Source organism: Branchiostoma floridae, chromosome 14 (genome assembly GCF_000003815.2).
Source record: "Branchiostoma floridae strain S238N-H82 chromosome 14, Bfl_VNyyK, whole genome shotgun sequence".
Classification (NCBI taxonomy): domain Eukaryota; kingdom Metazoa; phylum Chordata; class Leptocardii; order Amphioxiformes; family Branchiostomatidae; genus Branchiostoma; species Branchiostoma floridae.
The window spans coordinates 13,350,319-13,363,916 of record NC_049992.1 but is presented as its reverse complement, the minus strand read 5'-3'; the positions used below and the strand labels follow the sequence as shown (position 1 = coordinate 13,363,916).

The window sequence follows — 13,598 nt, the reverse complement described above, 5'->3', positions numbered from 1 at the left end:
TATTGTGTACTTTGTTGTTGCCATAACGAAAAAAGACACACCACTACCGTGTAGGGTCCGTACATCGTCTAGTTCAGATAACACTGCCGCTGAAACGGAGGGAACAAATCTGATGTCTCGGCGCCAGCCGCCAGCCCACCTCCCCGACCAACAGCCGGCTAACGACACAAACACCGAGAACACACAGCTCTTACTCCGCGGAGCAGCAGGGATGAGGTACCGCGCCGGTGGTACGGACTCTGTGGATGGTAGAGAGACAACCCAATCCATGTCTGCACCCGAAGGTAGATTTACCGTGCACATCCTTGATTTTTTTTTTCTTTTTGAAATTCCTTCTTTTATCTCTTGCCTTTTTCTTCTTAATACCTATTTACACTCACCAAAACGTTGTCAAAATTACGCTACTGTAAAATCTATATACAAGTGTCTTCACGACAACTATCTATACTTTACAGATTTATTTGCGATGAGTTTGACACTGGATCATGTTGGCCATATCTGTGGTGAAGTTGGCGACCTTTGGAGACAGCTAGCCAGGGAACAGTTGGACTTCTCAGAGGGAAACTGTGACGGCTTCAACCATGACTATCAGGTGTACATGTGTTCTACTTCAATTTACTTCACCACAGAACAATTTCATGTAAAGTACAGTTCAATAATAGATGGTAGAGTTGTTTTCACTGTGACAGAACTCAAACCTTGCTATACGATCTTTCTATGTATTGAGGTTTTAAAATATGCAATTTCATCAAAACTATGAAACCACAATACTGACTTCTTAAATTTGCTAATCTCAATTCCTGTTATACGTTCTTATACATATGTAGCTCAACGGACAGAGGGAGATCGTGTATCAGATGTTGCGAGCCTATGTAAGGAGAGAGGAGTCTCAGCCCCCCACAGTTGGGGACCTTTGTGACGCATTGGAGAACGTCGGACTGCGTCATGTGGCAGAGAAGCTGTTTACTTTCGCGAGGAACGGATCCGGACAAAACCCTTCCTCTTGATCCGCCTGTCAAGATACTATTCATCACTTCTATTGAAATTCCACTTCTCAAAATGATTGATGTGCCTTCATCAAATAACAACATACACTTTTGATATATTTTCGAAATAAATCTATAGTATGTCTTTGGATTTTTGAACAGTAATGAAGTGTTTTTTTTACATATTCATTCCCTTGTTGTAATGATATGTATCAACTAGATTTGAGCGTACAAATAGGAAGATAATACATGTCTGTTGTCAACTTTAAGAAAACAGCTGTGATATCAAGTTGGACCTGAACAGATCATGACAACATTTGCTGGAATTTAGACTTAATGTTATTTGCTGCAGCAAATGGAATATACAGTTGTCTTGGATTAAATGCGTTCGAAATGATAAGTTGACTCAATTTGCTACTTGTTATATTTTGTGATGTTTGTCTAATTGTTGCTGATGACATATTACAAGCTCGAGTTTCTGCTACGTTTTGCACTTTTGATATCTTTTTACATACAAAATAGTTATACAAAAAATAGTGACTGCACAAAAAGTTGGCAACACCTCCGAGACTTGAATATCTTTACGTGAAGGCAATATCTTTAAAATTATTATTTATGTATATGCCACGCGAATGTTTGACCGGCAGGGAATATTGTTATCACAGATAGGGTACTACCGATGTAAATGTATCTAGAAGAAAAACACCAAAAGCTGTAATAACTTATCAATCTATTTGTTTCACTTTGTACAAATATATACAAAAATCGATCCTATGGCAACAATGTGCAACGCATATATTATGGAATTTTTCCATTTCATTTTCCGACATCTATTGCCAGCGCTTTGCTGTCAGGCTCACTGTAACAACAACGATGTCCATTTCTTCTTTCTTTATTGCAACATACAACAGTACAGAGTGGTGCCTCACTTAAGCGAAATGGCTTAGATCAACGGCACCACGAAACAACAAATATTATACAAGACACCTGACATAAGTATTTGATAGGAACGGAAACATCTGATGCAGTATTCTGTACTACTCTATCATACTGACGTCGACTACGCTGGCTATACTAGGGAGAATAATTTGCCAGAGGAGTTGAACGGCCGACCAGAGGGGAAACATTTACCTTAGCATGAACTGACTCCTATGGCTAATTTCCCGATTTTTTGCCTAATTCTACGATCCCCGTACCCCCGGCCGTAGGAAGGCCTGGTTTCTAACAGGTAGCAGCTTAGGTCTTTGGCACATCTATTCGCTGTGTTCGCCGATTGCGAGTCCGAGCAGAGTCCTGGCCACGGCTTCTTTATTCACTTCCACAAGCGCATCCGCAAGCTTGCCTCTTGTCGCTTCTTCCCGGCTCTCGTTGATCCATTTGCGGAGCATCTGGTGAGTCATCTCTTCCAGGTAACGGTAGTCGTTTTCGAAGCCGTCCAGCCTGCCGTCACTGAAGCCCAGTCTCCGCCCCAGCGGTCTCCATGCGCCCCCTATGTCAGCCGCGATGGCGGGCAGGTCATCAGTCGTCACCATCCTTGCACGAACGTCTGAAAAGTCATGATGGGAAACAAATTGACTTAAGCAATTTTCAAAACGATTCCTGTAGTCCCTTGTTGATTAAACATTGTCTTAAGACTTAGTGATAAGTAATATACGAGGGAAATGAAGATACATACGTTCGTCATTCCGTGACACTCCTCTTCGCAGTCTGGGACTAGAGCGGATAGGACAGCATCCCAGAACGAGTACACTATCGGTCGGTCGGTCACCAACGGCTTGTGCCTCTCCAGAAACTGCTTGCGCCTGTCCAGAGCGCTGCGTCATCAGTGGCTGCATGGTCACGCCGCCGTCCACCTGACTTTGACCTTGTCCGTCCTGTGACGTTCGCCCCAAAAGTTCGTTGAACTTTGCACGGAGCCAGTGCCTTTTCACTACGCCTGCACAGACTAGTAAGACGACAACACCACATACACATCCTAGTGTAATGTATCCCCTTGTAAATGGATCTGTCGGGGTCTCAATGTTGCCCAAAGCTGTGGAGTTTTCTGTAAAACGCAGACAAGACCAGTTAAAATATTTGGTCACTGAAAAACATCACAGACGTTGTCATTATACACTATACTCAAAACCAATCACACTTTTAAAAAAGGACGGCCACTACGTCACTTTATTGACTCTATTTGAACATGCATATAATGCCATACCTGTATCTATGGATGAGTTGCCTATGGAAGCCGTTGTCGGTGTAGAGACAGTTGTCATAATGGTCACTGAAAACGAAGTACATTTGGTCATTCATTTAGCTTTGGTGCTATTCTATTTGATGTCCCTTCTTTTGCTACTATGGTTTGTTGAATACCGTTTAAAATACCATTATCTATAAAACCTGAACAACGCTTTTGAAAATGAACAGTTTTAAGCGTGCTATGTTACTTGATTAAAGTAGCACGATTATTTCTTTATAATTGACATATACAAAACAACAAAAAGTACATGTCGAAGTTATTTTCCAAGCGAAAATGCAACGAATATACTATTAAGTATCCTACCTGTCCCGTTGGTTGTACAGTTTCCACAGGTGTTGTCTTTACGTCTGTTTCCCTTCTCCACTACACACAGCCCAAAGTCCGTACAGTCGGTGTGGTCTTTACAGACCTCTGTACTGGAAATGACGTCAGAAAAGGTCCCGGATTCACAGCGCGCACATTTGGTGTCACTTGTGGGCGTTCCTGAATGTGAATTCAAAGTTATCATGGTCAGAGAGTAGAAGATGTAACGTTAACTGGAAATAAAATGATTAATTTACCACTGTTCACTGTCATTTTCTGTTAACAAACATGATATGACTAGCTGGTTTGCTGTTAGGTATTTTCATTTACAATTCAATTATACAACGTACCATAGGGTAAATTAACCAACTTTTATGCTCCAATGTTTGGAAAAGTTAGCATTTTCTACATGTGTTCCAACACCAATACCTTGTTCCTTCACCCCGTATCTGACGGAACACTTCGTGTGAGCTTCACAGACGTCACCGGATAAGTAGTAGCCTGGGTCACATTCACACTCTCTGTTGGTGGTGGAGGTGCAGTTTTCCGAGTCGTGTTCGTGATGCTTTGGGAAAAACATGAAAGGCGTTGAATTAGAACACTGAGGTCTTAACTCAATAATTGATTTAGAGGAAAGTTGTATTTTGAAGACAAAGGGTGACTTACACATGAGTATGATTTCAGTTTATTTATGATTGGGTATCCAACTGCTGCATAGTTACAGTGCAATTATTAAAATAGTTTGAACTCTTGAGTGACATTCATCTCAAATAAAAGTATGTACCATTTCACAACTAATAGCCAAAGACATCTGAAATCTTATTTGAAGAGAGATGGCAATTTTGGGGTTCTAGACTTACCCTGACGCATGCCCTACACAGCCGACATTCCAACAGGTGGTTGTAGTACTCGGCATATTCGTTCTCCCGACATGGGACACACTGCGTCTGCGACTGCTCGGTGCAGGGACTGCTCATGCGTTGTCCTGGTGGACACCAATCACAGAGCAGATCGCCATGTCTCCACGGAGGAGGGGGCGTGGCTAAATGTTCATCTTGTCCATCACCGCTCACAACCCCAGTAAGAACCTGAAGAATTGATAAACAACAAAAAATCGTCTGACACTGTTGTTTTGTCCTCCGAGTTTCTGCATACTTTCAAACTTATATTCAATCACTCTTTTCTAGAATTTTCTATCCCAAGTTATCAAAGGGGTATTGATTGACATTGCTTGTTGTTTAATGGAACATTTCTTTAATACGGGGACGTCTTATATTTGTCATGGCATTTTTACGGAAACAGAAAGTAGGTAACACGCATGTTTCTACGATTTTGAAATCCTTTGAAATCTTAACTGTCAACAAGAGCCCACCCCATTGCCCCGCCCGTGACCCTGGGAGCGTGGCGAACAGCAGGCCCTAGATTGCTGGTGACGTCATCGGAATTCCCCAGCCGTCCCATGCCGCACCAAGCACGGCGTTCCGTAAAACAGCAAAAACTACAAAGTTTGTATTAATGTATCATCATATGAGGTTTAGATTATAAAACCATTCAACTTAAGGGTAATGAAGTTCACGACCGATTCACAGGAGCACGAAAACAACGTGTGCTAAACACGCCAGCTGCAACAACCGGAAATGACTAACGGGGCCAGGCCAGGAGTCACGGGAAACTTTTGGCGTACATGTAGTTTTCCAAACGCGCCATCATAAAAATGGCTCTTTGGAATGCAATGCAGAACACCGAAGACTAACATGCTCACGTTTTATAACCTTTGATGGCTTTGGAAGAGCGCCGTTTCGCTAAAATAAGCAAAACGTATAGATCTAGATCTATCTCTCACTCCGGCCACCCAGTGAGTGACGTCACCGTGATTTGCTGTTCGTACTTTTACGGGGTTCAACTCAACACCTACGTGATTCCTATGTGTTAAATGTTGTCTAGAACTGTCTACATGTTCACGAAAACAAATCTATTCCCTTAAATCATGATTCCGGCAAAGTTTTGGAATCCTACAGTCGACATTGCGCAACACGAGTTGCACTGAGTGGAAATCGGAGAACGCACTTAGCGCTACTGTGTAAACACTTAAAAACTTCGTCACTTTTCTCACTTACCGCCACTCCAATCGCTAAAATCACTCCACAGTACATCCTCGAAGTCCTAAACTACGCACCAGAGGAAACAAGCAGCATAGATTACCCGATAAGGGGTAGATTATTAAAGAAAGCTTCAGAGCTACATGTTGATACACCCCACCTATGCGCTGTCCCGGGACAGAATGGGCAGGCTCGTTCTGACCGGTCGACCCAAATGAGGTCAAAGGTAGATGAACTCATATGACAGGTGATGTCATTGTTCTTTGGTTTTTGCTCTCCTAGGATTTAAGTTCGACGTTTGAAGAAGGTGGGCAGACGAGGAAGGCCTTGCGTTATCGTCTCCAGCTATCTGGACACATTTCAAAGAAAAAACATGCTTTGAATTGTTACAATCAACTATTAATCAAGATTCTACATTGTTCTCCTTCCAACTGTGATACATATGCTTGACAGTCACCCCGTCTGCTTGACAGTCACCCAATAGCAGTTAGAAAATACGACAACACGGCATTAACTCACTAAAGACAAACAGGTCAACAAAAACCTGTCATAACATGCCGGCCTCTTATGTCAAGATTGGCATGTCGATACTGGTAACAAACATTTAGATTGTACGAAGTTCAAAGATAATTTGTATTGGAACAAAAACAAATCTTAATGTGAAAAAACTATTTTAGTAACACGTTATGTATTGTACTTGTAGGCCATTCTTGATATGAACTCATTGTTTTTGATTTGAAATTCAGATTATCATCCAGGGCAACGTGCTTGGTTAAGAGACACATTAGAGGACATCATCACACATCATGACGGGGAATCTTGTGAACATACGATGTAACGTTACTTGCTAACTTCACAAAGCCAAGATTCTAGAGCCTACGGTCCGGTTTTCTTTCTCTTGGTCTGTTGCAAAGTCTGGTGTGTTTTATCTATATAACGTTACATCCTTAATTCACGTTGTACCCAAGTTTTGAACCAGCTTTCTCCCCGGCGGCATTAGACTGTCTGAGATGCTGAAACTTTTAATGAATAAATGAAGACCTTTTAATGACCTTTAATACGATGCCCCATAGCCCATGGCCTGATGTCCCATCCCAACATCTGCTTCGAGATTACTCTCGTTTGTTCTCGCGAGACCTCTGCGAGACTAGACAGTGCTGGGGAGACGAGGCCATTAGAATTTCAGCCACTAATACATGCGTTCCAATGGGAGAGTTGAGGAAACAAATATGCAATTATCTCAAGAATAAAAAGTTCAAGCCATACAAACTTACCTTCAAATGATAGCCTAATATGTCCAGTCTCGGCAAATTCCTTGGCAAGAATTTCTATACGGCTAATCTTTTGATACACCCCCCTAATTAGAGCCCTTGGATTGGCCCATTTGGCTGAAAACAGCATTCTGGCGACGATACCACTATTTCAGGGGGGTGCGGAAACCCCCTCGATGGAGAAAGGTCATTTTTTACAACTAATTCTACCAGTGTAGGCTCTTTCCTACTGCAGCCACTCCCAAAATGCCCAGATTTCACATAAAATCCCACCAAGAAAGGCTTTTCAATGGTTTAAAGCCTTGTTTTTATTTGAGATCTCTCACCGTGGGCTCTAGGCGCCTGCGCTAATGCTTACGTCACCCCTTCTAGTAAATTCAAGTTCACAATTGACAGATGTCAATCATATAACCCACTGCGGGGTAGGGGTGTGAAGTAAAAACCATCAATATCAAAGACCTCTGATAAGAAACACTCCCCTGGGGATTGATGACCTACCTGTGCCAGGCCTGCACTGTGGACCTGGGCTAGGGATGCTGGCTACAGGTGGAATTTGACAGAAACAAGTGAATAAAGCCAAAAGTTGGTCACCTAAGCTAATGGAGACATTGTTCCCTTCACTTAGACTCCTACATCCCCTTTCTAGACACTTTCAAGGCAAGCCTAAAGTCTATTCAAGGGCCCTGAAGGGTCTATAATGACTACTCGTGTGGATAGGGACAATCATAGAAAAGGCAAAAAGAATGAAAAAGAGTGTTGCAAGGCTAAATCACAACATTCACCTGGTCTAGGACCCCTCCCATAGGGGAATCACCCCCCCCCCCCCAACAATTTACCCCCAGAATACCAAAATCAAGTCCTCTGTACACTGTCCCTGGTCTGCAGTCTGGCACTGATTGGAGGGATGGCTAAAAAACAAGGAAGAGAGCCAAAAATAACAAAAAATGGGGTAAATCTCAAGTAAATGACAGTCACCTGAACCCTATACCTTGCTCAGGTAACAGATCCATGACAAAAAAGCCCTTAAAATGAACAGGAATGGCCTAATCCATGCCTACCTGAATCACTACAGGGGAGACGAGGCCATTAGAATTTCAGCCACTAATACATGCGTTCCAATGGGAGAGTTGAGGAAACAAATATGCAATTATCTCAAGAATAAAAAGTTCAAGCCATACAAACTTACCTTCAAATGATAGCCTAATATGTCCAGTCTCGGCAAATTCCTTGGCAAGAATTTCTATACGGCTAATCTTTTGATACACCCCCCTAATTAGAGCCCTTGGATTGGCCCATTTGGCTGAAAACAGCATTCTGGCGACGATACCACTATTTCAGGGGGGTGCGGAAACCCCCTCGATGGAGAAAGGTCATTTTTTACAACTAATTCTACCAGTGTAGGCTCTTTCCTACTGCAGCCACTCCCAAAATGCCCAGATTTCACATAAAATCCCACCAAGAAAGGCTTTTCAATGGTTTAAAGCCTTGTTTTTATTTGAGATCTCTCACCGTGGGCTCTAGGCGCCTGCGCTAATGCTTACGTCACCCCTTCTAGTAAATTCAAGTTCACAATTGACAGATGTCAATCATATAACCCACTGCGGGGTAGGGGTGTGAAGTAAAAACCATCAATATCAAAGACCTCTGATAAGAAACACTCCCCTGGGGATTGATGACCTACCTGTGCCAGGCCTGCACTGTGGACCTGGGCTAGGGATGCTGGCTACAGGTGGAATTTGACAGAAACAAGTGAATAAAGCCAAAAGTTGGTCACCTAAGCTAATGGAGACATTGTTCCCTTCACTTAGACTCCTACATCCCCTTTCTAGACACTTTCAAGGCAAGCCTAAAGTCTATTCAAGGGCCCTGAAGGGTCTATAATGACTACTCGTGTGGATAGGGACAATCATAGAAAAGGCAAAAAGAATGAAAAAGAGTGTTGCAAGGCTAAATCACAACATTCACCTGGTTTAGGACCCCTCCCATAGGGGAATCACCCCCCCCCCCCCAACAATTTACCCCCAGAATACCAAAATCAAGTCCTCTGTACACTGTCCCTGGTCTGCAGTCTGGCACTGATTGGAGGGATGGCTAAAAAACAAGGAAGAGAGCCAAAAATAACAAAAAATGGGGTAAATCTCAAGTAAATGACAGTCACCTGAACCCTATACCTTGCTCAGGTAACAGATCCATGACAAAAAAGCCCTTAAAATGAACAGGAATGGCCTAATCCATGCCTACCTGAATCACTACAAGTAAATTCAAGTTCACAATTGACAGATGTCAATCATATAACCCACTGCGGGGTAGGGGTGTGAAGTAAAAACCATCAATATCAAAGACCTCTGATAAGAAACACTCCCCTGGGGATTGATGACCTACCTGTGCCAGGCCTGCACTGTGGACCTGGGCTAGGGATGCTGGCTACAGGTGGAATTTGACAGAAACAAGTGAATAAAGCCAAAAGTTGGTCACCTAAGCTAATGGAGACATTGTTCCCTTCACTTAGACTCCTACATCCCCTTTCTAGACACTTTCAAGGCAAGCCTAAAGTCTATTCAAGGGCCCTGAAGGGTCTATAATGACTACTCGTGTGGATAGGGACAATCATAGAAAAGGCAAAAAGAATGAAAAAGAGTGTTGCAAGGCTAAATCACAACATTCACCTGGTCTAGGACCCCTCCCATAGGGGAATCACCCCCCCCCCCCCAACAATTTACCCCCAGAATACCAAAATCAAGTCCTCTGTACACTGTCCCTGGTCTGCAGTCTGGCACTGATTGGAGGGATGGCTAAAAAACAAGGAAGAGAGCCAAAAATAACAAAAAATGGGGTAAATCTCAAGTAAATGACAGTCACCTGAACCCTATACCTTGCTCAGGTAACAGATCCATGACAAAAAAGCCCTTAAAATGAACAGGAATGGCCTAATCCATGCCTACCTGAATCACTACAGGGGAGACGAGGCCATTAGAATTTCAGCCACTAATACATGCGTTCCAATGGGAGAGTTGAGGAAACAAATATGCAATTATCTCAAGAATAAAAAGTTCAAGCCATACAAACTTACCTTCAAATGATAGCCTAATATGTCCAGTCTCGGCAAATTCCTTGGCAAGAATTTCTATACGGCTAATCTTTTGATACACCCCCCTAATTAGAGCCCTTGGATTGGCCCATTTGGCTGAAAACAGCATTCTGGCGACGATACCACTATTTCAGGGGGGTGCGGAAACCCCCTCGATGGAGAAAGGTCATTTTTTACAACTAATTCTACCAGTGTAGGCTCTTTCCTACTGCAGCCACTCCCAAAATGCCCAGATTTCACATAAAATCCCACCAAGAAAGGCTTTTCAATGGTTTAAAGCCTTGTTTTTATTTGAGATCTCTCACCGTGGGCTCTAGGCGCCTGCGCTAATGCTTACGTCACCCCTGCTGTGTTGGACAAAATGGCGGAACGAAGGAAAAAGAAGCAGAGGGCTAAAGACGTAAGTAATCCTCGCCTTTCCCACCCAAATGCAGCTTCATATGACATGACACTACTCTCCATGGATATCTACAATTTTCTAGGATATTTTAGACCAAAAAGAACTCCACACCTTTTTTATTACGGCGTATGAGTGTCATTGTTTACCTATTCGCAATCAGCTGGCTTGGTGACTATGAAAGTGGAAATAATTTTTGACTGCTGTAAGGAAAGTTTGTTGTGAACGGCTCCAGATTTGAAGTTGAACGGTTTACTTGTGGACCGTCATATCTGTGTAGAGTCTCCAGATACAGGCGATCATGATCACCAACCACGCCATGTGAGATGGTGGCGTCACTGGCGTGGTGTGAAATTGTGTTGACAATATTGCGCAAGTTTGTTACCAGAATGGAGGTCAAAGACTTTGCCATATGTTTACGGACAGGGTCTGTTGTGTTGACATTCCGTGTCTCTAACGTGAGCCATTAAAGAGGTTCTACCGGAAATGTAAAAAAACAGTCAGACCTAGTGCAAGAAATGATGACTTTAGCTAGTTTTAGCATCATTCTTCATATTATGAACTCTAAATTTTAAAATTTGTACAGTCCAGATCTAGAGCTGATAATACTCACTGTACTTCTCCTTCTTCCTTTTGAGACTACCATATTCAACTAAGTGAAGATCTTGTAGCCCATAGGCTGTAGACTGTGAGGCTTGATCCTATCATGTCGGAAAGGAATTTATAAGTGTGATGGGTAAACCTAAGCCTAGGTCACCCCGCATGTCACCTGTAGCCGACTAATGAAGTGGCATGTCAGGGGATCTAACCCAGGACCTCTTGGTTCTAGGCCAAATGGTCTAACCATTGCCCCACACAGTACTTCTTACAACATGTGCAGTACAACTGTACCCTCATACTAGTAAGATAACTCTGATGAGCACAAATATATTTTGGCTGCAAAACTCTTTCTCTTTGATGAATGATAGGCATGAAACTTTTCATTTTAAGACATTTTCTTGACTGTCTATCAAAATATGATGCTTTAACTTAAGATTGGAATAGTCCAGATTTAAGCTGCAATTACACATTTACAGATCATAGTTACTTATCCACTGGAAGTCATGCCCATGGCAGTTCAAAACTTTGTTTAAGAATGGTACATTTTGTTGTTTTTTTGTCATCAGGTTGACTCTGATGGTGTTTCTAAAGAGGAGACGGCTGTTGGGAAATATCTGAGGTTCAATGTGCCGACCAAGAAAACCTCCATCATGAGGAACAATGTGGAGTATTTCACAGGTAAGCTCACCTTGATAAACAACACTTAATGTTACTGTAGTTCCATATGGCAGAAGCTGAATTCCTGATTTCTTCTACTAATAAAAGTGGAAATAAAATAATGAAATGGTAATAATAAGTAATGAAATGGGTTGTTTGTTTTTTTGCAACCTTTTGACATTAGGTCTAAATTTACTGTTTAAAGTCTTTCGCCCTTTTGGGAATTCTTTCTACCCAACCTTCATTGGCATAACAATTGACTCTCTTAACTCTTTAAAAGTTAAACCTCTTTTTAATGAGTGATTTAATAACAATTGACTCTCTTTCAAAATTTAAACCTCTTTTTAATGAGTGATATAAAAGATTATACAGTTACTGTATTACCAAGAGACTCATTTCTTTCTTCTACAGCCTCCAAAGCTGTGGACTGTCTGTTGGACTCCAAGTGGGCAGAAGGGAAGGGGAAAACTGAAGTGCTGTTCACTCATCGGGAGTCTGCTGTCAACTACTGCCAGAGGTAACAACATTGTACAACAGTCATTAGTTTCAATAAGCATTCTCTATATTCATGGGAAATGCTCCTTTCTTTCTTTTATATTGTTGGTTGACTCAGGCAGGGACAGTAGAAGCTGCTAATCTTGTATTCTGGAATTGTGTAAGTAGTTACACATAGAGAAACAGGTGCTCGGACTCCAGGTGTGGGTGAAGGGATCATATTACTTCAGGCATAGTTTCGTAGAGCACACCATACTTAGTATTCATGTCACAATATACTACTTTGCATAGATTGGAGGGGGTGCTAAGATTGTCTTACTTCTTGAAATAGTCGTTACCCATATTGTTATTATTTTACAATACAGGTTAATCTAAAAGTAAGTTGGTCTGTTGTGAAAAAAAATGAGCTTTTACTTTATTAGCTGTTATCTCCAAGCAGATCTTGCGTGGCATAAGATAGTATCATAAGCTGGGGAAGGAGTTGAGCCATGCGTAGCCAATTATCTCCTCTGCTGGCTAAACTACTTCCCCAGCTTATGATACTATCTTATGCCAGGCAAGATATGCTTGGAGATTAATAAGCTGCTCTTAGACAATGTTTGAATGAATGAATGATCAACACTAAATATATGGTAGTACCAGGGCTCCTGACTGCGACCAAGTTGGTCGCATATGCCAGTAGAATTCCCCTGGTGCGACCAGATCTGTAACCACAGTCGCACTGTGCGACCTATTACAATTAATCATCATTTATCATCCAGCCAAGTAGAATCTTTGCAGGGAAAGGCTGTCCCTGCCAGGTATCAGTTTCTTCCCCTGACAGGGATGGTCAGCAGGGGGGTCACACCTCATTAAGGCCTGCCATGTGTCTGTACTGTCTTCAATTACATGTACCAAGGAGGTTTAAAAAATGTTTTTCCACTGGACCTTTATTTACTGTATTCCCTTTGTGAGTTTGTCCAAACAGATAGGGAAATTTGAGAGTATACATGATATATATATATATTGGTTTGGCCAAGGAGGTTGAAGAAAGAGCCTTGGTTTGGCCAAGGAGATTTCATGTATAGGAAATAACCTCCTTGATATAGTATGGTATGGTATGATATGCTATGACAGCATGATAAGTGGAGGTCCAGTAGGCAGTAACAAAACTTTTGTAACATGACTTTTTAGACAACAATGTTGCAGCCCCTGAGACAGTGAACAAGTAGGCCTTTATAAAAAAAATGGTAGGGTGGAAAAAAAACATTCTTGAGATACGATCTTGGTGTTGGAGAGCGGCCTGCACTATTTCCATTTTCAGTTCAATTTCACCCATTTTGTCAGACACTTGTACCTTTATACTTATTTGTGTTTTTTTTTTTCAATTTAAATGGTAATTTGGGATTAATCAGTTATTTTTCATTGTTCTTACAATAAGAAAGCATAATTACTTTTTTGTCTGTGTAACTTGGTTT

At 41.9% G+C, this 13,598-nt stretch overlaps 3 protein-coding genes and 1 long non-coding RNA gene across 5 annotated transcripts in view; 3 read left to right on the top strand and 1 right to left on the bottom strand.

Annotated features, from left to right (window-relative positions):
- Positions 1-73: 73 nt before the first annotated feature.
- Positions 74-1,760, top strand: LOC118431026 (receptor-interacting serine/threonine-protein kinase 1-like). The gene is made up of 3 exons (XM_035842097.1): positions 74-284; positions 456-592; positions 828-1,760. The coding sequence occupies exons 1-3, from the start codon at positions 113-115 to the stop codon at positions 1,005-1,007; spliced, it is 489 nt and encodes a 162-aa protein (XP_035697990.1). The 5' UTR covers positions 74-112; the 3' UTR covers positions 1,008-1,760.
- A 95-nt stretch (positions 1,761-1,855) lies between these two features.
- Positions 1,856-5,830, bottom strand: LOC118431025 (tumor necrosis factor receptor superfamily member 21-like). The gene is made up of 7 exons (XM_035842096.1): positions 5,652-5,830; positions 4,395-4,622; positions 3,964-4,099; positions 3,535-3,714; positions 3,190-3,255; positions 2,662-3,030; positions 1,856-2,532 (listed from the first exon to the last, which is right to left on the bottom strand). The coding sequence occupies exons 1-7, from the start codon at positions 5,685-5,687 to the stop codon at positions 2,240-2,242; spliced, it is 1,308 nt and encodes a 435-aa protein (XP_035697989.1). The 5' UTR covers positions 5,688-5,830; the 3' UTR covers positions 1,856-2,239.
- Positions 5,831-10,335: 4,505 nt separating this feature from the next.
- Positions 10,336-13,598, top strand: part of LOC118430510 (translocation protein SEC62-like) — a 10,228-nt gene continuing 6,965 nt past the window's right edge. For both annotated transcript variants that reach the window (XM_035841424.1, XM_035841423.1), the window contains exons 1-3: positions 10,336-10,392; positions 11,556-11,667; positions 12,058-12,163. In XM_035841424.1, coding sequence (XP_035697317.1) covers positions 10,354-10,392; positions 11,556-11,667; positions 12,058-12,163 — 257 coding nt within the window. In that variant the 5' untranslated portion in view covers positions 10,336-10,353. The remainder of the gene's footprint in view (positions 10,393-11,555; positions 11,668-12,057; positions 12,164-13,598) is intronic.
- Positions 12,837-13,368, top strand: LOC118430511. Its single transcript, XR_004832869.1, has 2 exons — positions 12,837-13,163; positions 13,196-13,368. It is a non-coding gene; the product is annotated as an uncharacterized LOC118430511 (long non-coding RNA).

Bases quoted from the DNA above. Each gene is read 5' to 3' on its own strand.
- LOC118431026 (XM_035842097.1), top strand. From the start codon at position 113: ATGTCTCGGCGCCAGCCGCCAGCCCACCTCCCCGACCAACAGCCGGCT. The intron at 285-455 runs GTAGATTTACCG...TATACTTTACAG, and splicing joins ATCCATGTCTGCACCCGAAG to ATTTATTTGCGATGAGTTTG. The intron at 593-827 runs GTGTACATGTGT...ATACATATGTAG, and splicing joins GCTTCAACCATGACTATCAG to CTCAACGGACAGAGGGAGAT.
- LOC118431025 (XM_035842096.1), bottom strand. From the start codon at position 5,687: ATGTACTGTGGAGTGATTTTAGCGATTGGAGTGGCG. The intron at 4,100-4,394 runs GTAAGTCTAGAA...TTTTTCCCAAAG, and splicing joins TGTGTAGGGCATGCGTCAGG to CATCACGAACACGACTCGGA. The intron at 3,256-3,534 runs GTAGGATACTTA...CTTCGTTTTCAG, and splicing joins CTGTACAACCAACGGGACAG to TGACCATTATGACAACTGTC.